The 27,370-nt window shown below is 33.8% G+C and overlaps 3 protein-coding genes and 1 long non-coding RNA gene across 6 annotated transcripts; 1 reads left to right on the top strand and 3 right to left on the bottom strand.

The window, feature by feature from the left end:
* Nucleotides 1-4,495: 4,495 nt before the first annotated feature.
* On the bottom strand, nucleotides 4,496-27,351 carry LOC116007362 (putative late blight resistance protein homolog R1B-14). 3 transcript variants are annotated; one of them, XM_031248023.1, is made up of 4 exons: nucleotides 27,215-27,351; nucleotides 26,283-26,488; nucleotides 4,916-7,334; nucleotides 4,496-4,806 (listed from the first exon to the last, which is right to left on the bottom strand). In XM_031248023.1, the coding sequence occupies exons 2-4, from the start codon at nucleotides 26,471-26,473 to the stop codon at nucleotides 4,630-4,632; spliced, it is 2,787 nt and encodes a 928-aa protein (XP_031103883.1). In that variant the 5' UTR covers nucleotides 26,474-26,488; nucleotides 27,215-27,351; the 3' UTR covers nucleotides 4,496-4,629. The 3 variants fall into 3 exon arrangements, with proteins under 3 accessions (XP_031103883.1, XP_031103884.1, XP_031103885.1); XM_031248024.1 differs by lacking the exon at nucleotides 26,283-26,488 and having other exon boundaries at nucleotides 4,916-7,772; XM_031248025.1 differs by lacking the exons at nucleotides 26,283-26,488; nucleotides 27,215-27,351 and adding an exon at nucleotides 8,153-8,269 and having other exon boundaries at nucleotides 4,916-7,772.
* LOC116007363 (putative late blight resistance protein homolog R1A-3) lies at nucleotides 9,394-13,943 on the bottom strand. The gene is made up of 3 exons (XM_031248027.1): nucleotides 13,743-13,943; nucleotides 10,411-13,064; nucleotides 9,394-10,289 (listed from the first exon to the last, which is right to left on the bottom strand). The coding sequence occupies exons 2-3, from the start codon at nucleotides 13,033-13,035 to the stop codon at nucleotides 10,206-10,208; spliced, it is 2,709 nt and encodes a 902-aa protein (XP_031103887.1). The 5' UTR covers nucleotides 13,036-13,064; nucleotides 13,743-13,943; the 3' UTR covers nucleotides 9,394-10,205.
* LOC116007366 lies at nucleotides 19,931-20,406 on the top strand. Its single transcript, XR_004095238.1, has 3 exons — nucleotides 19,931-20,030; nucleotides 20,130-20,199; nucleotides 20,242-20,406. It is a non-coding gene; the product is annotated as an uncharacterized LOC116007366 (long non-coding RNA).
* LOC116007364 (putative late blight resistance protein homolog R1B-14) lies at nucleotides 23,483-26,284 on the bottom strand. The gene is made up of 2 exons (XM_031248028.1): nucleotides 23,858-26,284; nucleotides 23,483-23,748 (listed from the first exon to the last, which is right to left on the bottom strand). Exons 1-2 carry the CDS (start codon nucleotides 25,712-25,714, stop codon nucleotides 23,572-23,574), a joined length of 2,034 nt encoding a protein of 677 aa, XP_031103888.1. The 5' UTR covers nucleotides 25,715-26,284; the 3' UTR covers nucleotides 23,483-23,571.
* Nucleotides 27,352-27,370: the final 19 nt, after the last annotated feature.

Below are 27,370 nucleotides of genomic sequence, written 5' to 3'. Positions count from 1 at the left end.
TTACCCATGTACGTCCAAAAATTTAGTTGCAACGAAATTTACTGAATTCCTAATATATATGGGTGTCGAAAAAACGCATATGTTTTGTTGTGTAGCTTGCTCTTTATGTCCACATTATTACTTGTATACCATATAATTAAGTCTGGCAGTGGTAGGATGTTATATTTGTATTTGAGCAAAAACAAAAAAGAATAAAATAAATTGTTTAAATATGGCAAACATATATTAGATATTTTTATTAAAAAATTACCTTTAAAATTGAAGCGAATCTAAAATAACTTTCGAAAGAATTTAATTTTTATATTTCTAACAGACTAGAGTAACACCTTACATGTTTACTATTTTACTATTTTTTTCAAATAAAATTATTATCGGCAAACACATCCTTTCGAATTAATTTTGTAATAAATATTCAATTGGTAGGAAAATACCAAACATCTAATGATTTCATAAATAATTATTAATGGTAAAATGACGGGGCGGAGCTATATAATTGACACCGCTTATTATTATTATTATTATTATTATTATTATTATTATTATTTATCATGATCGAAGAAATGGTCAAATTAAAGCAACCAATTAAAAGTCATGTGAAATCTTTAATTTGTGTATAAAATGTAAGCATGGTTGGCGTGAGTATTATTATATGGAGCATTCCTTATCGCATGATGTATTATGAATAGACAATATAATGTTAGAATAAAATGCATGATTTGTCATTATTACCAACTTGCCAATTATTTATACATGCACTTAGATAATTATTTAATTGAGAAAATGACAATTTTGACACTTGAATTATAATGATATATATAGTTTTCTTTTTCCCTCAACAATAATATGCATACCTTAGGTTGATTAGTTGGTGAAATTTTCTTTTGTTTGAAAACACGGAGATCAGATGGAGTTAATTAGCTAGTATGACATGAATTGGGTTTTGGGTAATATGAGATATTGAGATGGGAGATATATGGTCAGAGTTGTTAGAATTTGTGAAGTAGACCAGATCGAGAAAGGTTATGCCAACTTGAACTACTATCAGGGTTTACTCTCTCTGTCCCATTTTATTTGTTTTCACCTATTATTCATTAGTCAAATTAACTTTTTTTCCTTATTTATTTTATTTATTATTATTTTTTTAAATTTGTTTTTTGTATTTAATAGTAATTTTAAATATATAAATTTTGTATTTAATACCTACCAAACTTACGCACTTTAAGTTCTCAACTGCATAAGTGACGCACCTTAAGCACAAAAACAATGCACCTAAAGAAGGTACACGATGCACCTTAAGCACAAGACCTACGCACCTTAAGTTTGACCCATATGGAAAATGTGCCACCGCATTTTGTTTTAAATGTTACGTTGTTAATCCTGGACGTTGATTTTGGCAAGATCAATGACTTTCCTCTCACCGCACAATCGCACCTGAGAAGTTCTACTGCACGCAAACTGAATTCTATTAATACCAAACTTAATACCAAACACTGAAGGCATATTGAAGACAAATTGAAGCTCTATAGAGTTCTCTCTTGACAATAACTTGAAGTTGACATTTTCTATCGAAGACAAAGTCTTTTTTGAAGATCACGCCAATTGAATTTCGGAGGCAATTCAGTAGAATGTTAGTAAAGAACCAAGAGACTACACAAAGAGTTTGTACCCACGTTTTATATTATACTTGCTATAACCTGATTTTGTTATATATATACAAATTTCATTTTTTGTGTTTACACCTATGGGGTTGGGTGGTGGTGTGAGGATAGGAATGACTATATCACTATAATTTAAGGATGAAAAGTATTATTTTTCCTATTTAATTCATATGTGATAACCAAGCCTAAATAAATTTTAGGCTAAAGAGTCATTCCGCACCATGAACTATATCGGATTATTCATGCCGCACCATGACCTTTCATAACATATATTTCGATTCATAAACCAATAATTTTTTTCCGTCTAGCATTTTTTACAGGTTTCCATGTTACTGTGATGACATGGCACATGTTATTAGCTTATGTGGATCTTTTTAAAAGTCAATCCCCAAATTTTTAAGTCAACCACCAACTAATTGTGATGACATGATGCAGGTTATTAGCTTTTTCTTTCTTTTTTTTTTTCTTTTTTTTGTGCAGAGATTTTGTCTTTTAGGAGATTTCTTGAACTTTCTAATTTTACATACTTAGCTTCAATTATGATGGGTTGATAATGGAGATGGGTTAAGTTGTTGTTGTTATGGTGGCTTCAGGTTGTGGACTCATCACCGCCAAAGCTTGGTCATTGAACGTCCACTCCTCCGAAATCCTCGACCGCTCCCACGTCGTCCAGCTCGTCGTGGCCGCCTCCGATTCAGATATCGACAAGCAGCAGCAGCTGCACGACTTCGAACTGCAGAACGTGATGGACGACTGCAAATGCATTTGTGAACAAGAAAATATAAAAAATATATATATTTGAATTTCAAATGTTACGCGGGTACAAAATCTCTATCAAGAAAATCCTCTGATTCTCCACTTAGTTGACTTGACTTGAAACTTTGGTTGAAGGGCCTCCGGAATGCGGTTTGTTCTTCAATGAAGGGCTTTGTTTCTTAATCTTCGTTGAAGGGCCTTCGGTCTTGAATTGGCTTGATTTTCAGTCTCACTTTAGCTTGACTTGATCACTTGAATTGTTTGATCTTCAATCCACTTTTGATGAGCTTCGGTATGTATTTGCTTCGGTATGTATTTCTGCAAGGTTTCTTTATGACTTCTGAAATCTTTACTCTAGAGAGAAGTGGAGCTTCAAGTGATTATTGAGAATGAAATGAATGCCTCTATTTATAGGGGTGAGAATGTGAGACTCTCACTTCATCTAAAACTCTTTGATATTATCTCAAAAGAGTTAATTCCATTTTTGGTCTTAGATTTATATGTGGTAGTCCAGTTTTAGTCCTTTTTTATTAAAACATTCATATTTCGTCCTAGTATTATTGTGACATGACCATTTTTGGTCCTCTATCAACAAAACAGTTGTAATGTCGTTAAATACAAAGGCATTTCGGTCTTCAATTATAGATTTTTTTTTAAAAAAAAAACATAAAAATATAGCGGGGTCAACTTACTTTGTATAAAAATGATCGAAAAACCATTGTATTTAACGAGATTACAACTGTTTTGTTGACGGAGGACCAAAAATGGTCATGCCACAATAATATTAGGACCAAATATGGATGTTTTGATAAAAAAGGACTAAAAGTGGAATGTCACCTATAAATCTAGGACAAAAAATGGAATTAACTCTATCTCAAAATTAATAAATAAATATTTAAGATAATATCAAGAGTTATCCAAAATGTATTTAGTCACCATAATGTCTAGGTTCATGATCCTATCACAACTATAATATCTTAAATAATAATATATAATTTGACTAAATCTTTATCAATAATTAAATTAATTAGGAAATAACATAACCTAGATTAATTGAATTAATTGATATACAAATTCAAATAATACGCGGTCCAATATTATTAGCCAATTTAATTCCGTCAAAATTTTCATGTCTACAGAATTGCTTATTATATATATGTGAATTGAGCTCACACCTTCACAGCAACTTGATATGTCGATTTTTTTTTTTTTACCATGGTTGCAGATATTATTTGTTAAAATCATGATAGAAGTCTGTTCCCCACCAATGACTGTCAATTTAAAGCCTGAATGCTCTTTTTCACATTTGATAGGGATTTAGTTGTTATTGTTATGAATTCTCTGGTTATGTAGAAATATCACCTGAACCACTATTTTCATTTCCTTTCCACATCGCTTTTATGCTTTTGAGTTCTTCCAGATTCTAAATTTAAATATTGAATATTTTCTGCGAATTGAACTTTTCATTTTTATGTTTATTTGAGTTCTTTCTTATTCTATGTTATTGTTAATACGTAGTTAATTTATATTGAATATAATAATCTTAAATAACTATCAATTTGTTTATACACACAACTGAGATTTACAGTGTATTTACATAGATGAACTACAAATTGGAATGATAATAAAACTAATTACTAAAGAATGCAATACTTTATAGTTTGCCTTTTGTTATTATTTTCAAATCAAATTGATCGGATGATAGCTACTTCTTTATATACAAGCAGAACGTGATGGATGACGATTGCGAAGAAAACTATTCCATAGAATTACGTAATTTACTTTATAGTAACGGGTATTTTTTTTACATACCGCCTTCTGCAGTACCAACTAGCCCAAGAAAACTATTCCATAGAATTAGCTTTCAATACAAATAATAAGAAATGTCTGGTGTTCAATTGCGAAGAGGAAGTAGTAGTCATTATATAATTTATTTATGCCAACTTGCCAATCAAACAATTTACTATTATAATTTGTTTACTTTCCTATCTTGGCTTTATACCTTTCTTTTATATACTTTATGTCACTTTTAATTAGTTGTTGTAACAACCACCTTTTGAGCAGAAATAGTCATTGAATTATTGAATTGAACACTGGATAATGTATATCTGCAGATTTCTGAATATATGAGGGAAGTTTATGTTCTAAAACATTTCAATATGCAGTAAAAAAAATACTGAATTGAACAGTGGATTGTTACAACTTAGCCATGGTGTCATTGGAGTAGAAAAACACATAGCACAAACAGTTGAATTGTTAAGATCAAATGGAAACCAGAAATACTTTCTTCTTTAGAGCTTCCGACACTCTCTTCTTTAGAGGTTTCAACACTATTTTCTTCAGAGCTTTTAACACTTTCTTCTTCATAGCTTTCAATAATAGGCAATTCAACCTTGAAAAGTAATTGAAAATGAGTAAAAAATCAAATAATTAATTAATACATGGAATTAGAATGCAGAAAACTAATATTTTGAAATAATGAACATGAATTAGAGAGAAACCTTAGTTCCAACTTTACGAACACGAAGTGGACAATTTGCCTTTCCCTTTAATGCTTTGCTTTTTGCAGAAGAAATCTGCATTGCGGAAGTCACAAGAGAAGAATAGCAGCATTCTAATACAATTAAATTCAGTGTTGTAATTTTTGCAAAATTAATTGGAACTTGTTTCAATTCCCAGCAATAACTTAAGACAAGGCGCTCCAGAACTAGGAAATTAATAGAACTTGCATTCCAATGTTTGAGATTTGAACGTGAAATAAGAAGTGCCTTTAATTCTCGAAAGTCATGCTCCGATGGTTCCCACGTTGGGCCACAAAAGGCGAAATCTTTTAGTTTCAACACCTCAAGGTGCGGCAACTTGCCAATTGTGTCCATTTCCTTCCATGGAAGATAAGTATAACAAAGTGTCAACTTCTTAAGGTTTGGTGGAGAACCTGTTGGAAGACAGAAGCGCTCGACCCTTCCTACTTCAAACTTCAACTTCTCAAGTAGATGTAAATGCACGAGGCTACCTAGATGGCTAGGCGCCAATTGGCCTTCAATGTAAATCCCAAGTTCCATTAGGTTTGGAACCATTCGGAAGTTTGGTTTTTCGTCGGAGCTAGAAACTTTCAACCAATAAAGAGTTTGTAGATCATTTTTGACTAAGCAAGGAAGAAACTGTGAACATCTCTTGTCAACATGCAAATACCTCAATTGTGGCAAATCCAAAATATCACATGGTAGTTGCAAATGACGTTTTTCCATCCATGAAGTAACTATGAGAGTTACCAAATTCTTAAGCTTGAAAAATCGAAACTTGTAAAGAGAACCAATGGTATTTAAAGCCAAGTATCTCAAATGAACCAAGTCTGTTATTTCATGAGGCATGCCTTGTGAGCATTTAACTAATGATAAATCCAATACTCTTAGCAATTTTAAACATGGGTATACCAACCTGCATTTTGAATGGTATACATCTTTACCAAAGCAAAGAACAGAATGGATTTCATCAGGACCACAATTCCCATAACTCGCTCGAGTGATTGGCCAATGACTTGTTTGACAGCTTAACCAATGACAAGCCTTTGGAGCATAGTAGTCTTTGATAATCCACAATGTATTCCCATCAATTGCTTGTCTCACACAAACCTCGTGCACTCGATCATGAATGTTACATGATTTAACCTTGCCGTCAATACTTAGCTCATTAATTTGAACTAGACTTCTATTAATGAGATCATGCAAATAACTCTCTCCCACTTCTTCTAAACTCATATTGTTATGTTGCTTTATAAATCCCTCCGCAACCCATAAGTTGATTAATTTCTTAACTAGAATCTCACTGTCTTCTGGAAACACACAAAAATAATAAAAGCAAGCCTTCAAATGACTAGGTAAGTACTTGTAGCTTAATGAAACTATTTTTGAAATTCTGTCATCATATATACCAACTCCATCCAAAGTTCGGGCAACATCTCTCCATATTTCTAGAGACCCTTTTGCTGTCATCAAAAGTCCAGAAGTTAAAACAACTACTAGGGGTAATCCACCACAACCACGAACAATGCGTTTCCCAATTTTCTCATATTCACTGGGAACACAATGGCTTTGCCCGAACACTTTCCTTGAAAATAATTCCCAGTGATCCTCTAAAGTTTGATGCTTCACATTGTAGAGATTTGCACTTAATTCTTCTGCCACCTCTTTAGACCGAGTAGTTACTAAGATTCGACTTCCGTTTAAATTCTCTGGAAAATATTCTTGGATAACAATCCATGGGACAATATCCCATATGTCATCCAAAAAAATTAAGTACTTCTTGCCCATCAAACTTTTGTATAATTGCTTACCTATTTGAACATAGTCCATGTCGTAATTTTCACTTGTTATTGGTGAAATACAACGTAACAGACCAATGAGAATCTCTTTGAATTTAGCATCCTTAGACAAAACTACCCACGCTCGAATGTGAAAGCTAGCAATGGTAGTTGGATTTCCATAGACTCTTTTGGCTAATGTAGTTTTTCCTATGCCTCCTTCGCCAACGAGTGAAATAACTTGTAGTTTCAGCACAGGGTTTTCAACATATTTCTGAAACTTGTGAATGTTACTATTCCTCAAAATGGTGAAAACTGATCTCATAAAGTGTGAATAACAGAGGCGGTTAACTATCGTCTCTATATCACTGTGGATTCCTACCATTACTTCATCCTCAGGGTCTAAAGCACTTCGATAGGTATCCCAAACCTTGATGTTATTTCCCTCATAACCAGTTTCTTTTTTGACAATCAGCATCCATTCTTCAACTTCCTCAATTTCTCTTACCATTTCTTTCAAGGTCCAAATAAGATGTCCGCATTTAGCTTCCGAATAGACTAGTCCCAGTTTATATTTTATTTCATACTCGTCATATATTCCAGCAACGTTATCATCAAACCAGCCATTCCACATTTTCCTCTCCTCCAAAAATGCTTGCAGAATGCAGAGCTTGGCAGACAGCATCTCGATGGTTTCGAGCAGCCACACCTTCATTCCTCCAGCATCAAAAATCGAAAGTAGTTCGGGCTCTTTCAGGGGATATACAAGTTTGATTGCTGAACTACTTTCAGTTAAGAAGTCAGTTAGAAAGGCTGTTATGATAGTTTGTTAGATTGTTAGCTTTCCCACCTTCTCCTTGTATAAAAACAGCTCAGTTAGTTCATTTCAATATGAATCAGATTTATCACTTTACAAAATTTGTTCTCTTCCTTAAATTTTAGTTTTATATTCTGCTGCGTGAAAGGCTCCATAAGGTCTTGCTCTACTATTTTGATTAGACTGGTTACAGCATCTAAAGCCATTCTGATATATTGAACTTCAATTCTCTAAAGTGTTTCTGGAACTCCATCATATCATATCCGAGTTATTATTAATTAGTCTTGATCAATTATATAGAGGGAAAGAAATTAAATGGAATGATTATAATAGAGATGGTGCATGCAATGCAAAGTGTGTAAACCATTGCATCTTCCAGAGAGCTAGTTAACTCAGATCTAATATGCTGAATTATATATAGTATCCTCAGCAAAATCATTGCATCTTCTAGCTACCTAGTTTCTATACTTCATGTGATTCAACAGAAAATGCAAAGTATGTTACCATTACCACTTTCTCAATTATTTGTATGCTGATGGGCTAATATATACGGAGTATAAAAAAGTAAGAAAGGAATATAATTCTTCAATTAAGTGAGGCGGGAGAAAGTATGAAACATACCTTGAAGAAGTTAGTGAATTGGGTTTGGGTAATATCAGATGAGAGATTGAAGGTCTGAGTAATTAGTTGTTGAAATTATCAGGTGTTTCTGAAACTGAGATCAGAGCATTTATTGAGCAAGAAATGAGAAGAGAGAGTATAGCAGCAATAATGCAATATAATGATGAGATATGGGATAAGGTCTGAATTATTGATGATTGATGAGAGATGGGATAAAGTCTGAATTATTGATGGGATTTAACTGTTCTTTTTTTCTTTTAAAAGGAAACTGTTCAATTTTTTTAGACACCCATAATGGAATGGAATGAAATACTTTTAAATCAAAGTGTAATATTTAAGATTGAATATAGTTACTCATGAGAAAAAAAAAACGGTAAATTAATTATGGATAAATTGTTTAATTGTTACTTATGAGAGAAACAAGGGAAAATTGTAATTTGTGCCCCTCCCTAATATACTAATTATCAATGTCACCCCTGAATTATTAGTGGTGTAAATATTGCCCCTCAATTTTAAAAAACAGTACATATATTGCCCCTCCCGTAGTGTAAATATTGCTCCTCCTTCGGCAATATGTGTACCATTTTTAAAAGTTGAGCGACAACAATTACATACTAATAATTTAGGGGTAACATTGATAATTGACATATTATAGAGGGGCAAAAATTACAATTTTCCTAGAGAAACAATATATACTTATGACATAAAATGTGATATTTTTGATAAATATATATATATATATAGCACTTTTAAATCAAAACATAACATTAAAAAGTTGAAGAATTACTTATGCTAAAAATTTTAATTCTTATCTGAAAAAAATCGACCTTATCCGTGAAACTGCGTGATAGGAGAATTTACCTTCTTTTATATACTTTATTGCACTTTCAATTAGTTGTAACAACCGCCTTTTGAACGGTAAAATAGTCCTGGGGACAACAAAATTTTTAAAAACATTCAAGTTATTAGTTATTCTCTTATAATAGTCTGAGCATTTCAATTAAGGTAATTTGAGTATCTGACGTACAATAAGTACCCAAGTCTAAAAGAAGAGTTTGAGAATTGATCTCAAGTATAAGGTACCACTCAAAGGGTAGATAATGCATATGTGCATAGTTCTATGCATTTCCATAACTTGAGAATGACTTTTTATCTGCAGATTTTGGAATGAGAGAAGTTTATGGAATGAAGCACTCCCAAGCAATTTGTAGTGTCTCTTTTTAAGCCTTCATGAATGCAGGTTTCATTGGCACCAAAAGGCATTCTAATATGTTGTAAAAGAATACTGAATTGAACAGTGAATTATTACAACTTAGCCATGGTGTCATTGGAGCATAAAAACATCAAAACCCACACAGTTGAATTGTTCAGATCAAATAGAAACCAAAAATACAACATCTTATATTGATGCACCTCTGAGCTGCACTTGAAGAATTACAGCAAGAAATCCTCTCTGTTTGTTTTCTCCCGAAAGTGATTAGGCGAATTCCCAACCAAAGAGACAGATCACCAGCCACCAATCTAGATTGGACTGGACAAGTGGCTATATTTATCAACATTATCCAGTGCATGAACTCGTGAAAGCAACAGAGAACTTATTCAGCAATGAAGACCTTATAAACTTCAGCCAGGAACCTACAAGCTGAAAGATAAAGTGAAGCTCAAATTCAATTGCAACAGATCAGAATAACCTCTTTGGACAAAGTTACAATAAATGGTGCATTTACCCGCACCCGTTCCTGTACACATACACATGTCGGCGTAGGTAGCTGTGTCACGCTAAGTAACTGATAGATTCAACTATTGGATTCCTGTTTTAGTCCCTCAACTAGACTGACTGTTGGATTTTCCACTTTTGTGATTACCAACTTCCAAAATTGACTACATTTAATACCTAACGACTTTGAAAATTTGCCACTTTTAGTCCAAGAAAAAAAGGCTCGATCTAGAATAGAATGTGTTATTCCAAACTGAAAGTCAACCAAATATGTACAGTATATAATGAAGTAGCCAAAGTAACCGTAAAGCAGCGAACAAATACAACTAAATAACGTTATTGAACTCCACACATGCAGCTGAGCTGGCACAATCCTCCAACAGTTTCATCTTCAGATCTTTCAATAATAGGCAATTCATCCTTGAAAAGTAATTGAAAATGATTTAAACAAAAAAGGAAATAATTAACAAATTAGTATATGGAATTAGAATGCAGAAAACTAATATTTAGAAAAAAAAATGAACAAGAATTAGAGAGAAACCTTAGTTCCAACTTTTCGAACATGAAGTGGACAATACGCTGTTCCCCCTAATAAGTACTTCTTCGCAGAAGAAATCCGATTCGCAGAAGTCACAAGTGAAGAATAACAACATTCTAACACAATTAACTTCAGTGTTCCAATATTTGCAAACTCAAGTGGAACTTCTTTCAATTCCCAACAATATCTTAAGACTAGGCGCTCCAAAACTGGAAAATTATTAGAACTTGCATTCCAATGTTTGAGATTTGAACGTGAAATAAGAAGTGCCTTTAATTCTCGAAAGCCCTGCTCCGATGGTTCCCACGTTGGGCCATAAAAGGCGAAATCTTTTAGTTTCAGCACCTCAAGGTGCGGCAACTCGCCAATTCTGTCTATCTCCTTCCATGGAAGATAAGTACAACGAAGTGTCAACTCCTTAAGATTTGGTGGAAAACTTGTTGGAAGATAAAAGCGCTCGACTCTTCCTACTTCAAACTTTAGCTTCTCAAGTACATGTAAATTCACAAGGCTCCCTAGATACCAAGGCACCAATTGGCCTTCAATGTAAATCCCAAGTTCCTTTAGGTTGGGAACCATTCTAAAGTTTGGTTTTTTGTCAGATCTAGCAACTTTCAACCAATAGAGGGTTTGTAGATTTGTTTTGACTAAGCAAGGGAGATATTGTGAACATCTCTTGTCAACATGCAAATGCCTCAATTTCGGCAAATCTAAAATATCACATGGCAGTTGCAAAGGACATTTTTCCATCCACGAAGTAACTATGAGAGTTTGCAAATTTTTAAGCTTGAAAAATTGAAGCTTGTAAAGAGAACCAATAGTATTTAAAGCCAAGTATCTCAAATGAACCAAATCTGTTATTTCACTAGGCATGCCTTGTGACCATTTAACTAATGATAAATCCAATACTCTTAGCAATTTCAAACATGGGTATACCAACCTGCATTTTGAACGGTATACATCTTTTCCAAAGCAGAGAACGGAATGAATTTTATCTGGACTGCAATTCCCATAATTCACTTGAGTGATTGGCCAATGACTTGCTTGACAACTTAACCAATGACTTGCTTTTGGAGCATGATTGTCATTGATAATGAACAAAGTATTCTCATTTATTGCTTCTCTCACACAAATCTCATGCACTCGATCATGAACCTTACATGATTTAACTTTGCCATCAATACTCAGCTCATTAATTTGAATTAGACTTCTATTAATGAGATCATCCAAGTAACTCTCTCCCACTTCTTCTAAACTCATATATTTATGTGGTATTAAAAGTCCCTCCGCAACCCATAAGTTGATTAGTCTCTTAACATGAATGACATTGTCTTCAGGAAACACACCAAAATAATGAAAGCAAGGTTTCAAGTGATTAGGTAAGTAGTTGTAGCCCAATGAAAGTATATTTGAAATTCTGTTGTGGCTATCATATGTATTAACTCCATCCAAAGTTTTTGCAACATCTCTCCATATTTCTATAGACTCGTTTGCTGTTGCCAAAAGTCCAGCAATCACAACAACTGCTAGTGGTAATCCACTACAACCAAGAACAATGCGATCCCCAATTAACTCATATTCCCTAGGAATGCATCGGCTTTGCCCAAACACTTTCCTTGAAAATAATTTCCATAGATTCTCAAAAGTTTGATACTTCACATGGTAGGGATCTGCACTTAAGTACTTAGCCACCTTTTTGCATTGAGTAGTTACTAAGATCCGGCTTCCATTAAAATTCTCTGGAAAATAACTTTTGATGGCATCCCATGCAACAGTGGTCCATACATCATCCAAGAAAATTAAATATTTCTTGCCCATCAAACTTGTGCATAATTGCTTAGCTATTTGAGCATCATCTATGTCGTAGATTTCACTTGTTATCGGTGAAATACAACGTAATAGACCAATGAGAATCTCTTTGAGGTTAAGAACCTGAGACAAAACTACACACGCTCGAATGTCAAAGCTAGCAATAGTGATTGGATGTCCATAGACTCTTTTGGCTAATGTAGTTTTTCCTATGCCTCCTTCGCCAACAAGTGGAATAACTTGTAGTTTCAGCACAGGGTTTTCAACATATTTCTGAAACTTATGAATGTTACTATTCCTCAAAATGGTGAAAACTGATCTCATAAAGTGTGAATAACAGAGGCAGTTAACTATCCTCTCTATGTCACCCTGTAATCCTACAATTACTTCATTCTGAGGGTCTAAAGCACTTCGGTAGGTATCCCAAACAGTGATGTTCTTTTCCTCATCAAGGTATAGAGCAGTTGCTTTTTTTGTCACCAGCATCCTTTCTTCAACTCCCACAATTTTTCTTTTCATTATTTCCAAGGTCCCACGAAGATGCTGGCATTTAGCTTCCGAATAGACTAGTTCCAGTTTAGATTTTATTTCATAAAACATTCGAGCAACTTCATTATCTTCAATACGCCAATCGGGTAATTTCATCTCACGCCGCTCCTCCAAAAATGCTTGCAAAATGCAGAGCTTGGCAGACAGCAACTCGATGGTTTTGAGCAGCCACACCTTCATTCCTCCAGCATCAAAAATCACAAGCAGTTTGGGCTCCATAAGGTCTTGCTCTACTATTTTGATTAGACTGGTTACAGCTTCTAAAGCCATTTGATCTATTGAACTTCTCAAAAGTGTTTCTGGAACTCAATAATATCCGAGTTATTAATTAGTGTTGATCAATAACTATAGAGCAAGAAATTAAATGGAGTGATTATAACAGAGATGGAGCATGCAATGCAAGATGCGTACCGTTAAAATCTAATCTGCTGAATTATTATATATAGTATACTCAGCAAATTAAAACCATTGCATCTTGGAGCAATCTAGTTTCTAAATTTCATGTGATTCAACAAAAAATGCAAAGTTTGTTACCATTACAATTAAGTTTTTTTAATTTGTTTTTCAATTGTTTAATTTGTATGCTGAGGGGCTATTATATTTTAATTTCAATAAAGGCATATATATTGCATATAGAATCTGCTGTATATTGTTTGTATGAAAATGCTTTATATTACAAATGAAAACATTAATTTTCATAGCATTGTGTACAATTTACCCAGCATGAATGTATATAATCTACCCTCTATGCATTCGTGTAGCATTTTGTGTACACTTATGAAATGTCTCAGGACTCCCGGCCGAAAAGAAGGGGTCTCACTGGAACATTAATATATAGTTCTCAGACAATGAAAATGAGATAAAATATATATATTATGAAAAGATGGAATTGAGAGGGCAAAATGTAATGCTAAACTATATATATGAAAGCAGAAAAGGAATTGAGTGATGTTGGAGAAAGTATGAAGCATGCATACCTTAATTAGGTATAGGTTGATGAAGATGGATCGGAGATGGAGTTAGGGAATTGGGTTTGGGTAATATGAGATGAGATAGAGATGGTCTCAGCTATGGAGTAGACCAGAGAAAAACAACTATAGTAGATAGAAGACTAAGTAATTAACTCAAATCTAAGTAAAATCATTGCATCTTCTAGCTAGTTTCTTAACTTCATGTGATTCAACAGAAAATGCAAAGTTTGTTACCATTACCAGTTTTTCAATTATTTGTATGCTGATGGGCTTTTATATATATAATATATAGAAAAGGGTTCAGGTGTGGATATAGTTTCCTATGTAGTTGGCTCAAAAAGACGCACCTTAAGAATACAAAACACGCACCTAAAATTTTAAAATGGGGCACCTTAAAGTTTCAAAAACGGACGCACCTTAAACATACAAATTATGCAACTTAACAAAGAAAGCAACGAACCTTAAGAAGAAAAATCACGCATCTAAAGCTTTAGGAGGCACTTTAAGAACACAAATCACGCTCCTAAAGTTTTAAAATGGTTCACCTTAAGTTTTAATAAATGACGCACTTAAGCATACAAATCAAACACCAAAGGAAAACAACGCACCTAAGCTTCAACTCTAACACACCATAAGCACACAAACCACACACAAAAGAAAAATAACGCACCTAAAACAACCGCAATTAGCTAACTTTTCATTTAATTATTACGGAGTGTTATTATTATTATTATTTTATTCTCCTAATTATTATTATTACGCGGTATTATTAAGACTAATGGGGTAATGGAAATCATTAACGTACTTTTCTTTTAATTATTTTTAATAGTGGAGTACAGACTAATTAATGGAAATCACTAATGTACTTTTCTTTTACTCCGTAATAATTATTCTTAAAGAGTTAGTGGAGTACAGAATAATGGGAATCATTCATGTACTTTTTTTTTTAATTAATTCCGTCCGTCCATAAAGCTAGTCGACAATTAGTCATGCGCGCATGTTCTTGGGCATTTTACCCGTACTTGTCTTTATTGAGATTTGGACTCTACTTTTTCTTTTTTGACCAGCGAACTTAAAAAAAAAAAAAAATGTAAACTTCCACGCTATTACTTTTGAGTTTATTATCAAAATAGTCCCTTCACTATTGCAAAATTATCATTTTAGTCCTCAATAAAAAATTATGTCCAATTAAGTCCCTTGACTTTGAAAATTTTAACCAATTTGATCTTCCGTTTATTTTCTTGTTAACCATCCTTTAAATCGGGACCGAATTGATAATTTTGCTATAATCAAGGGACCAAATTGATAATTAATTTTTCACTGAAATGGTCTCTTAGGCCTTGACTATAGTCAAATTACTAATTTGGTCCCTTGAATATAACAAAATTACCAATTTGGTCCCATTTTAACGGATGTTTAACAGAAAAATATACGGAGGACCAAATTGGTTAAAATTTTCAAAGTCGAGTAACTTAATTGAGTACAAAAATTGTCAATAACCAAATTGGTAATTTCGCAATAGTCGATGGACTATTTCGATAATAAACTCATTACTTTTAATCATGACTTTTAAATCATATGACGAATCAACTGATTAACAATTATTTTAGGTATATGTTTAGCATTTTCTTTTGGGTACTCTCTATGCATTTTGTGTTAAATTAGATTCTCGATACCCGATTTCAATTATACAAATCTAATGAAGCAATTAGTATCCCACAATGACTACAAATGTTGGTGTTATCTAGCCTAAATATATAATGAGGAATTAACTAAGCAATTAAAATAAAACAAAAGATTAATCAACAATCAAGACAAGCAAAAATTATCTTAAACAAAGTTAAGGAAATCAACCAGTGAATAAAAAGTACTTGAATCTATGAATCTCCTACGACCTTGATTGACCGTAATAAATAAATACCCAAAATAATTGCATTTGCCTGGAGACAGCAAAACCTCATAAATTTATGCTAATATGAAAATCTCTTCTAAATTAAAACTCGATTGCATTAAAGATTTGTGAGTTATATTGAACAATTTGACTCGAATATAGATAATTAATGTCATCCTATCTAGGTTGTGTGAGATCTATACATATAAAGATATTTGTATCACAAGTATATGCATCAAACATAAATTTAATAAGCTTAACACTTATCAATCCAAAAACAATAAAAAATTGTTGAAAGATTTCTTTAAGATAAACTTAACTATCTTTGGATGGTAATTGGTTTTTTATTTCTAAAAGAAATAAAATTTAAATTTGAAGGAAGATTCCACGGCTAACCAGAAAAATTTGCGGTTACTAATTGATAAAAAATTAAAATGTGGTAAATCAACTTATGTTTGCATAGCCAAAGACCTTGTGATCTAGTGGCACCCGGTTGCACTCATATATGGAAGTGAGTGGACTCGAGTCTTAGTAAAGACGACTGTTGACTCTTTGTGCAAATGCAAAATTATTATTATACATTTTTCTTCAAAAGTATTACATTTTTCCTTATAAGTGACAAAAATTTAATTCCTAATTAGTATAATATTTACGCATATAAGTATGATATTTGCATGTCAATCCAACCCGACCCGACCCGTTGAAGGGTGTAGTTTTCGCGGTGGATGGAAAGGAATAGGTGTTAAAACGGAAAGAAGTTCCCGAGTATCGTTCTCAAAGGATGGCAAGGAGGGAGTTCAAGCGGTAAGGGGATTAAGCACAAGAGTGTTTAGTGTTTGAAAGCTAACCCAAACATAGTAAGAAAATGCACATGAAACATCATGAAAATAAGGAACAAACAAAGGAAACAATCAATTGGAAAGGAGGATTTGGATCTTGCAACTCATATAGGTATCCTTGATTTCCTAAGATATTAGGCTAGCAACACTTAGAGAATGAAAATGAGGCAAGACAACTATGCCAACGCCACTCTCGTGGTCATTGGCCTATCATCTAGTCCATAGTCCCATTCTCATGGCAACTAGGCTAGGTGAGGCAAATTATCGAACACATGGTGTGCTATTTGCCTTCCAATCCCCCTTTTCTCAAAGGTGGGAAGGAAACGTGCTAGGCTAGGCTAAGGAGTATCCCTACTCTCGTAGGTGAGACTCCTTCTCCAAACACCTCTCATATAGGTTGATCACCCCTACACAAGAGTCAAAGAAGATCACCATTCACACAATCAAACTCATAATCAAGCAATTGCAAAACCTAATTAATCAATTCAAAGCTCAAGAATATCCATACAACATTGCTCAATCCAAATCCACAAAGATCTATCTAATCATACTTGGAATTGAAATAGCAAAAGACAAAAGTAATGACAAGAAATTAAAAGGAAGACTTAGCTAGGAATTGAAGGAAGAATTTGATCTTGAACTTGAAATTGAACTTTAATCTTGAACTTGAATGTAGATTACAATCTTGCACCAATGGAATTCTTCTCTAAATCTAATCTAAACCTAAGAATTGCAATGTGGAGTGAATTGGGAATGTGGAGTGAATTGGGGGAGATCTCTCTAGGCTAATCCTAGAGAGAGAAATATTCTAAACTGATCTAAAATGAAAATGTGATGGATCCCCTGAAAAATGGCTCAATTCCCCTTTTAAATCTCGCCCAACCGCCAATTTTCCGCGCTGGACGCACGGGTGGACGCACGCTGGACGCGCGTCCGCTGCGCGTCCAGCGGGATTCTGTGCGCGCTGCTTCAAATCTTCGGCGCGGGATCTCGGGATCGGACGCCGCGTCCGATGTGCGTCCGCTGCGCGTCCTAAGCAGACATTGCAACTTCAGAGGGCGATTTTTCGGACGCGAGGCGTCCGGTGGCGTCCAGCAGGCGTCCTAAGCAGACATCTCAAACTTCAGAGAGCTGATTTTCGGACGCGGAGCGTCCGGTGGCGTCCAGCAGGTGTCCGCAAGGGACTGCTTTGCACTTCGCGGATCTGGGACGTGGACGCCTGGACGGACGCGCGTCCTAGGCGCGTCCGGCCGGTCCTTTGCTTCCAATTTTCGGCTCGTGTATCACTCTCTGAAATCTAGCCATTTTCTGCCTTTTTGCCCATCCTTTTTACCTACAAAATGATTAACCAAGTGTGGAACGGGGTCCAATGGCAATATGAAGCATTCTAACGCAATAAAGGGACAAATCAAACACAAAAGCTGCGAATTGTGCACTAGACGATCCGATAACAACCTTATAAAGATGGCATCTTTTGCACTTATCACCCGTCTTATGAATAAGGATCCGTGAGATGGTCTCACACAAGTGTTACCCAATACTTAATTGCATTACTTTCAACTAGTTATAAGAACTGCCTTTCGAACAGTAAAATAGTCCTTGGGACAACAAAATTTTTAAAAACATTCAAGTTATTAGTTATTCTCTTATAACAGTCTGAGACCCTGTTTAGTAAATAATTGTTAGCTAATTGGGTTAGAATATATAATTAATTGATAATATTAGCTGATTGTAGATAAAAAATTTTATCTTTCCTAAAAAATATAAAATTAATTATTTAACAGATTGTATTTGATATGTAACAGGAATACACGAGGAATGGAGTTTAAATTCCACGAAAGATATAGATGCTTTAAGAGAAAATGGTCATTTGTTAACTACAGTTAACAATTAGCAAAAACCATCTCAAAGTATTTACCAGTTTTGGCATTAAACACCACATGCATCAGAGTCAAAGCAAATACGAGAAAATGCTCCTTCTGTTCTTCTAAAGCTTTCTGCTTGTTCTCAATTGCAAACCATATGAATGAAACAACAGGCAAAATGGGATTTGATAGAAGCTAAACTCCATATTAGTTCCAACTTCACCAACATGAAGTGGACAAACCAACAGTGAACTTATTCAGCACTGAGGACCTTATAAACTTCAGCCAGGAACCTACAAGCTGAAAGATAAAGTGAAGTTTGAATTCAATTCTAACATATCAGAAAACCTCCTTAATTCTCTTTGGAAATAATACCAAAAAATGTTGCATATTTCCTGTTTTAGTCCCTTACTAGGCGACTAAAAAATCAATCAACTTTAATACCTAATGACTTTGAAAACTTGTTACTTTTAGTCCAGCGAGAACAAAATTTAGTGCCAGATTTAGTACCTGACTATAGGAGTAAAGTGGAAAGTTTTGATTGATTTTGAATTGATGATTAGAAGTGCAAATGTAATAGTTGATGAATTAAAGTTGGAATGAAATCTTTAAACAAAACTAGAAAAAATACTTGTTACTATAAAATTAATTTACGCTAGTCATCACACATGAATTAAATAGAAAAAATGTCACTCTTCACCCTTAAATTATAGTGATATAGTCATTCCTCCCCTCACACCACCACCAACCCCCAATTATAGGTGTAAACACAAAAAATGAAATTTGTATATATATAACAAAATATGGTTACAACAAGTATAATCTAAAATGTGGGTATAATCTAAAAGATAATTTACTAACGTTCTACTGAATTGTCTTCAAAATTCAATTGGCGTGATCTTCAAAGAAGGCTTTATCTTTTACAGAAAATGTCAACTTCAAGATATCGTCAATAGAGGACTCTATACAGCTTCAATGTGATCTCATTGGAACCCTATATATATATATATATATATATATATATATATATATTTCATTTTTTGTGTTAACACCTATAATTGGGGGTTGGGTGGTGGTGTGAGGGAGGAATGACTATATCACTATAATTTAAGGACGAAGGTAGTGTCATTTTTCTTATTTAATTCATGTGTGACGACCAAGTGTAAATCTCTCCCTATACTTATATTTGGGAGTTGTCATTTACCCCTCAAAAATGACACCTCCCTTGACCGTTCATCACAAATCTTACGGCTGATAATTTTTTATTTAACATTTGGATTTATTTTTCTTTTCAATTGCCCTCAATGTTTAATTAAATTACAATATTGCCATTTTTCTTTCGTTTTCTTCCCCTTCCCCGTAAAACCCTGAGCTATTGGGTCCCTCTAAGAAAAGAAAATAAACATGTTTTCTTCCTCTTTTCCGTAAATCCTTGAGATATTGGGTCCCTATAAGAAAAGAAAAAGGCAAAGGTAATGGAAAATGAATGTTACATTTGGCATCATGTGGAAAAGGAAATGGTTATTCCTTATCATTTTGGTAGTGGAAAAAAAAGTTGAAAGAATACATACTCTCCATCATATTCCATTCAGCAGAGGCAGCAAGCAAGAATTTTTTTTCTTCCTCTCATTTCGGCAGTAAGAAGGAAGAAACCATTTTTTTGTCATGGGTTTGCTGAGCTTCTTGGGCAACAAGGTATGTATTACCTTTATTAAACCAGTATGCAATTCCTACATTTTTTTTTATTTGCAGTTGTAGTAGCGACAACGGGGCAGAGCAGCGGAGACCTGTGGCAGAGCGTAGCGACAACGGGGCAGAGCAGCGGAGACCTGTGGCAGAGCGAGGCAGCAACCGGCCATCTGACGGAGGTGAAATGGCAGAGCGAGGCAGCAACCGGCCATCTGACGGAGGTGAAATCTAAAGCGGAGTGGAGGCAGAGGCGGAGGACCGGAGTCTCGCATTCTTGCACTCTCGCACAGGAAGAAAGAAAAAACCTGCTTACACTTTGAGAAATGGGAAGATAAGAAAGCATGCGTACAATTAAAAAAAATCAACAGCATGGTGTACACTTTGGGCGTACAATTAAAAAAAATCAACAGCATGGTGTACACTTTGGAAAAAAAAAGGTGGTCTCTCTCCTACTTTTGTTAGTTTTGTAGGCTTGTGCAGGCATGCTAAGTTGCTAACCATGCTTTTGCCATTGTCCATTGTCCAATGTATTTTATATATTTATATTAAACATTATATTTGTTAGTGGATGCCACACTCACATACACCATGTCATTTAACATAAATAACCATGAAGAAGCAGGCGCCATAGCCAGAAAGATATCATCTTTCTTTATTTATTTTTTTAATTCTGTTAGAAAAAAGAAAAAAAAACCGTTTTTGCATGGAATAAGAAAGAAAGCAGAAACTAATGTTTGGGTCTTGTGATTCTGAGTTTCATGGGAAAACACACAAGTAAAAAAAAGTGCCTTGAGCCATTAAATCAAATAATCGTTGAAGCCGTGAAGCAGTGAGCAGGATTAGTTTGGCATGCTCCACTTGGCTTTTTCTGCAGGTGGTTTTTTTCAAATGGCCGAGGAATGATGGCATCTCAGGTTGTTTCTTTGTTTTTGGAAATGCATCTCATCAGATTGTTAATGTCTTCATTGGGCTTGCGAATGAGTGGGGTACGGACCAAGGTATTGCAAAGTTTCATGGTCGAGGAACCACAGTCAGATTTTTTTTTTCATCGTATTTTATGTTGCAAATGATATTTCTGGCGGTGTTTGATGAACCAGAATTCCGATTTTGTTTTTGGGCTTTGATGCTTGAATGGAGACAAGTTGTCTAATAATAGTTGGCAGCCTTGTCTTTTTTGCATTGGGTACCAAATATTGCTTTTCTTATCTTCCCAAAAGCTTAAGACATGGCATTGAAATTGGAAAGGATAAATTATTCTTTATTGAATAATTTATCAATATTTCGAAGATGAATTGTTTTAATTGATTGGTTTTTAATAAGCTTTTGGAGTTTAGTTCTCGGTGTATTTGCACCATTTGGATTTCGAAAGTTAGGCAAACTAATTGGATTATCATCTTTGGTTCAAGTAATTCATCTGAGTTTATGGTGGAGTCACTATCTAACAAAGAGCACCGTTGATTGGAGATTTGAATTTTGTAGATTCGAGATTTGATTGGAATTTGACACATGATTTGAGATTTTACAAGCCTTTTGTCAGACTTTGCGACAGTTTTAGACTGAGATTAAATTTCTTATTTAATGTAAACCTTTTGGAATTTTCCATCTGCAAAAAAAATAAAAAATAAATAATAATAATAATAATTATTGGAATTTCCCTCGCCTATGTTGAGGCAATTTTGATTTTCATGATTGTAATCAGGGTAATGCCCAGCTGCTATCTGTACAGCTTTCTGTTTTAATTTACATTTAGATTTAAATTTGTCGAAAGAAATTTTTTTTTTTGTAATTTGCTTATTGAATTCTCATCTAAAGGTCTCACTTTTGGCAGACAGCTTTTCTTGTGTCCACTTAATTGACAATGCTATAATATGTTGACACCTTTTCTTGAGTGGAAATGTGGAATGGAAACGTGGATTATTCCCTTGTTCAAAATAGTGATTTTGTGGTGCTGGCTGACAATTGAAAAATTTTTAAGGGAAAGAAGAATCCAATAGTTTTTTTGCCAATGCAATAATATAACACAATTTTTGAATCTATATAACAAAATTGTGAATATAGAGTTCAAAAAATTATAAATATAGAACTCAAAAGTTGTGAATATAGAGTAATATAATTTTGTATATTGAGATTTAAAATTGTGAATATAGAATTCTAAATTTGTAAACATAGAGTTCTAAATTTGTGAACACATACCCTATTTTAATGAGTTAGCTTATTAAGAACAACATATTTTGAAAAATGGTCAATATATTTGTTTGGTTTAATGTTAGTTAAAATGTTGACATGGGTAAAGAATTGTTTTGTTTTTTTTTTTTTAGAGAAAAGAATTGTTAAAAATTAGTTTTTTAAAGTATGACAATTTATGAAATTTAATTATTTTAAAAATATACATTGTATGAAATTTTAAAGAAATGATGTGCTACTTTTTCTAAATTGTATTATTTTTCATTTAATATTCTAATTTGAATTCTTGTGTTTATTATTGTAGTTTTTTTTTATGTATATTTATATGGTACTTTTAAAATTTTTAATAAGAGTTGGTTGTATTTATTTAAGTTCAATTCTGTATATTTGTATGGTAATTTATTTATGGCTATCAATGATATTTTGATAATTTTATTTTTTTAATATATAGAATCTTGGTGAAGTATTTTGTAATCAAATTTATCGTCAAAAAGTAAATGATATTGACTTACATATTAAAGGACGGGTGTTAATTGGGATATTTGAGAATTCACTTGGTAAGCCACTTGGCTAATTATTGTGATAAAAGTATTTTAATATTCTATATATATATATATATATATATATATGCAGACAAAAAGGAATTACTTTATGCAAAATAAATGCACTGGTTTTAATTAATATTAAGCTTAGCCGACAGCTTGGAAGGGAGAACAACTTGGAAGCCAACAGCTTGGAAGGGAGAACTCTTTCATTCTAATTTATTTTCAATCTTATACATAATTTTTAATTACTTTTTGTAGGTATGGTAGTTGGTGATGAAGTTTGAGCAATCAATGATTGATGCATTGTAAAAGATTAACATATGATTACATACCTGGTTTGTAGTTATGGGATTATCGTTGGGCATTCGCGCAAAGCGCGTGCCCATGACTAGTAAATTTTATAGTAACGAGTTATCTTTTTGCATACCGCCTCCCGCAGTACCAACTAACCAAAGAAAACTATTCCATAAAAGCTTTCAATACAAATAATAAGAAATGTCTGGTGTTCAATTGCGAAGAGGAAGTAGTAGTCATTATATAATTTATTTATGCCAACTTGCCAATCAAACAATTTACTATTATAATTTGTTTACTTTCCTATCTTGGCTTTATACCTTTCTTTTATATACTTTATGTCACTTTTAATTAGTTGTTGTAACAACCACCTTTTGAGCAGCAAAATAGTCATTGAATTGAACACTGGATAATGTATATCTGCAGATTTCTGAATATATGAGGGAAGTTTATGTTCTAAAACATTTCAATATGCAGTAAAAAAAAATACTGAATTGAACAGTGGATTGTTACAACTTAGCCATGGTGTCATTGGAGTAGAAAAACACATAGCACAAACAGTTGAATTGTTAAGATCAAATGGAAACCAGAAATACTTTCTTCTTTAGAGCTTCCGACACTCTCTTCTTTAGAGGTTTCAACACTATTTTCTTCAGAGCTTTCAACACTTTCTTCTTCATAGCTTTCAATAATAGGCAATTCAACCTTGAAAAGTAATTGAAAATGAGTAAAAAATCAAATAATTAATTAATACATGGAATTAGAATGCAGAAAACTAATATTTTGAAATAATGAACATGAATTAGAGAGAAACCTTAGTTCCAACTTTACGAACACGAAGTGGACAATTTGCCTTTGCCTTTCCCTTTAATGCTTTGCTTTTTGCAGAAGAAATCTGCATTGCGGAAGTCACAAGAGAAGAATAGCAACATTCTAATACAATTAAATTCAGTGTTGTAATTTTTGCAAAATTAATTGGAACTTGTTTCAATTCCCAGCAATAACTTAAGACAAGGCGCTCCAGAACTGGGAAATTAATAGAACTTGCATTCCAATGTTTGAGATTTGAGCGTGAAATAAGAAGTGCCTTTAATTCCTGAAAGTCATGCTCCGATAGTTCCCACGTTGGGCCACAAAAGGCGAAATCTTTTAGTTTCAACACCTCAAGGTGCGGCAACTTGCCAATTGTGTCCATTTCCTTCCATGGAAGATAAGTATAACAAAGTGTCAACTTCTTAAGGTTTGGTGGAAAACCTGTTGGAAGACAAAAGCGCTCGACCCTTCCTACTTCAAACTTCAACTTCTCAAGTAGATGTAAATGCACGAGGCTACCTAGATGGCTAGGCGCCAATTGGCCTTCAATGTAAATCCCAAGTTCCATTAGGTTTGGAACGATTCTGAAGTTTGGTTTTTTGTCGGAGCTAGCAACTTTCAACCAATAAAGAGTTTGTAGATCATTTTTGACTAAGCAAGGGAGAAACTGTGAACATCTCTTGTCAACATGCAAATACCTCAATTGTGGCAAATCCAAAATATCACATGGCAGTTGCAAATGACATTTTTCCATCCATGAAGTAACTATGAGAGTTACCAAATTCTTAAGCTTGAAAAATCGAAACTCGTAAAGAGAAACAATGGTATTTAAAGCCAAGTATCTCAAATGAACCAAGTCTGTTATTTCATGAGGCATGCCTTGTGAGCATTTAACTAATGATAAATCCAATACTCTTAGCAATTTTAAACATGGGTATACTAACCTGCATTTTGAATGGTATACATCTTTACCAAAGCAAAGAACAGAATGGATTTCATTAGGACCACAATTCCCATAACTCGCTCGAGTGATTGGCCAATGACTTGTTTGACAGCTTAACCAATGACAAGCCTTTGGAGCATAGTAGTCTTTGATAATCCACAAAGTATTCCCATCAATTGCTTGTCTCACACAAACCTCGTGGACTCGATCATGAATGTTACATGATTTAACTTTGCCGTCAATACTTAACTCATTAATTTGAACTAGACTTCTATTAATGAGATCATGCAAATAACTCTCTCCCACTTCTTCCAAACTCATATTGTTATGTTGCTTTATAAATCCCTCCGCAACCCATAAGTTGATTAATTTCTTAACAGAAATCTCACTGTCTTCTGGAAACACACAAAAATAATAAAAGCAAGCCTTCAAATGACTAGGTAAATACTTGTAGCTTAATGAAACTATTTTTGAAATTCTGTCATCATATATACCAACTCCATCCAAAGTTCGGGCAACATCTCTCCATATTTCTAGAGACCCTTTTGTTGTCATCAAAAGTCCAGAAATTAAAACAACTACTAGGGGTAATCCACCACAACCACGAACAATGCGTTTCCCAATTTTCTCATATTCACTGGGAACACAATGGCTTTGCCCGAACACTTTCCTTGAAAATAATTCCCAGTGATCCTCTAAAGTTTGATGCTTCACATTGTAGGGATTTGCACTTAATTCTTCCGCCACCTCTTTAGACCGAGTAGTTACTAAGATTTGACTTCCGTTTAAATTCTCTGGAAAATATTCTTGGATAACAATCCATGGGACAATATCCCATATGTCATCCAAAAAAATTAAGTACTTCTTGCCCATCAAACTTTTGTATAATTGCTTACCTATTTGAACATAGTCCATGTCGTAATTTTCACTTGTTATTGGTGAAATACAACGTAACAGACCAATGAGAATCTCTTTGAATTTAGCATCCTTAGACAAAAGTACCCACGCTTGAATGTGAAAGCTAGCAATGGTAGTTGGATTTCCATAGACTCTTTTGGCTAATGTAGTTTTTCCTATGCCTCCTTCGCCAACGAGTGAAATAACTTGTAATTTCAGCACAGGGTTTTCAACATATTTCTAAAACTTGTGAATGTTACTATTCCTCAAAATGGTGAAAACTGATCTCATAAAGTGTGAATAACAGAGGCGGTTAACTATCGTCTCTATATCACTGTGGATTCCTACCGTTACTTCATCCTCAGGGTCTAAAGCACTTCGATAGGTATCCCAAACCTTGATGTTATTTCCCTCATAAGCAGTTTCTTTTTTGACAATCAGCATCCATTCTTCAACTTCCTCAATTTCTCTTACCATTTCTTTCAAGGTCCAAATAAGATGTCCGCATTTAGCTTCCGAATAGACTAGTCCCAGTTTATATTTTATTTCATACTCGTCATATATTCCAGCAACGTTATCATCAAACCAGAACCAGCCATTACACATTTTCCTCTCCTCCAAAAATGCTTGCAGAATGCAGAGCTTGGCAGACAGCATCTCGATGGTTTGGAGCAGCCACACCTTCATTCCACCAGCATCAAAAATCGAAAGTAGTTTGGGCTCCATAAGGTCTTGCTCTACTATTTTGATTAGACTGGTTACACCATCTAAAGCCATTTCTCTAAAGTGTTTCTGGAACTCCATCATATCATATCCGAGTTATTAATTAGTCTTGATCAATTATATATATATAGAGCAAGAAATTAAATGGAATGAATGATTATATAACAGATGAGATGGTGCATGCAATGCAAAGTTTGTAAACCATTGCATCTTCCAGCGAGCTAGTTTCTAAACTTTATGTGATTCAACAAAAAAAAAATGCAAAGTTTGTTACCATTACAAGTTTTTAATTTGTTTTTCAATTGTTTGTATGCTGTGGGGCTATTATATTTAAATTTTAATAAAGGCATATATATTGCATATGGAATCTGGTATATATTGTTTGTATGAAAATGTTTTATATTACAAATGAAAATGAGAAATATATATTATGAATTTAGTGAATAAATATGTAGCAGCAAAAGATAAAGGTTGGGTTTGGTTAACATCAGATGAGATAGAGATGGTCTGAGTTATGGAGTAGACCAGAGAAAAACTACTATAGTAAGACTAAATTGGTATTAACTCAGATCTAATATGCTGAATTATATATAGTATCCTCAGCAAAATCATTGCATCTTCTAGCTTACCTAGTTTCTATACTTCATGTGATTCAACAGAAAATGCAAAGTTTGTTACCATTACCACTTTCTCAATTATTTGTATGCTGATGGGCTAATATATACGGAGTATAAAAAAGTAAAAAAGGAATATAATTCTTCAATTAAGTGAGGCGGGAGAAAGTATGAAACATACCTTGAAGAAGTTAGTGAATTGGGTTTGGGTAATATCATATGAGAGATTATTGAAGGTCTGAGTTGTTGAAATTATGAAGTGTTTCTGAAACTGAGATCAGAGCATTTATTGAGCAAGAAATGAGACGAGAGAGTATAGCAGCAATAATGCAATATA

Source organism: Ipomoea triloba, chromosome 15 (assembly GCF_003576645.1).
Source record: "Ipomoea triloba cultivar NCNSP0323 chromosome 15, ASM357664v1".
NCBI lineage: Eukaryota > Viridiplantae > Streptophyta > Magnoliopsida > Solanales > Convolvulaceae > Ipomoea > Ipomoea triloba.
This window is presented reverse-complemented; position numbering and strand designations above follow the sequence as displayed.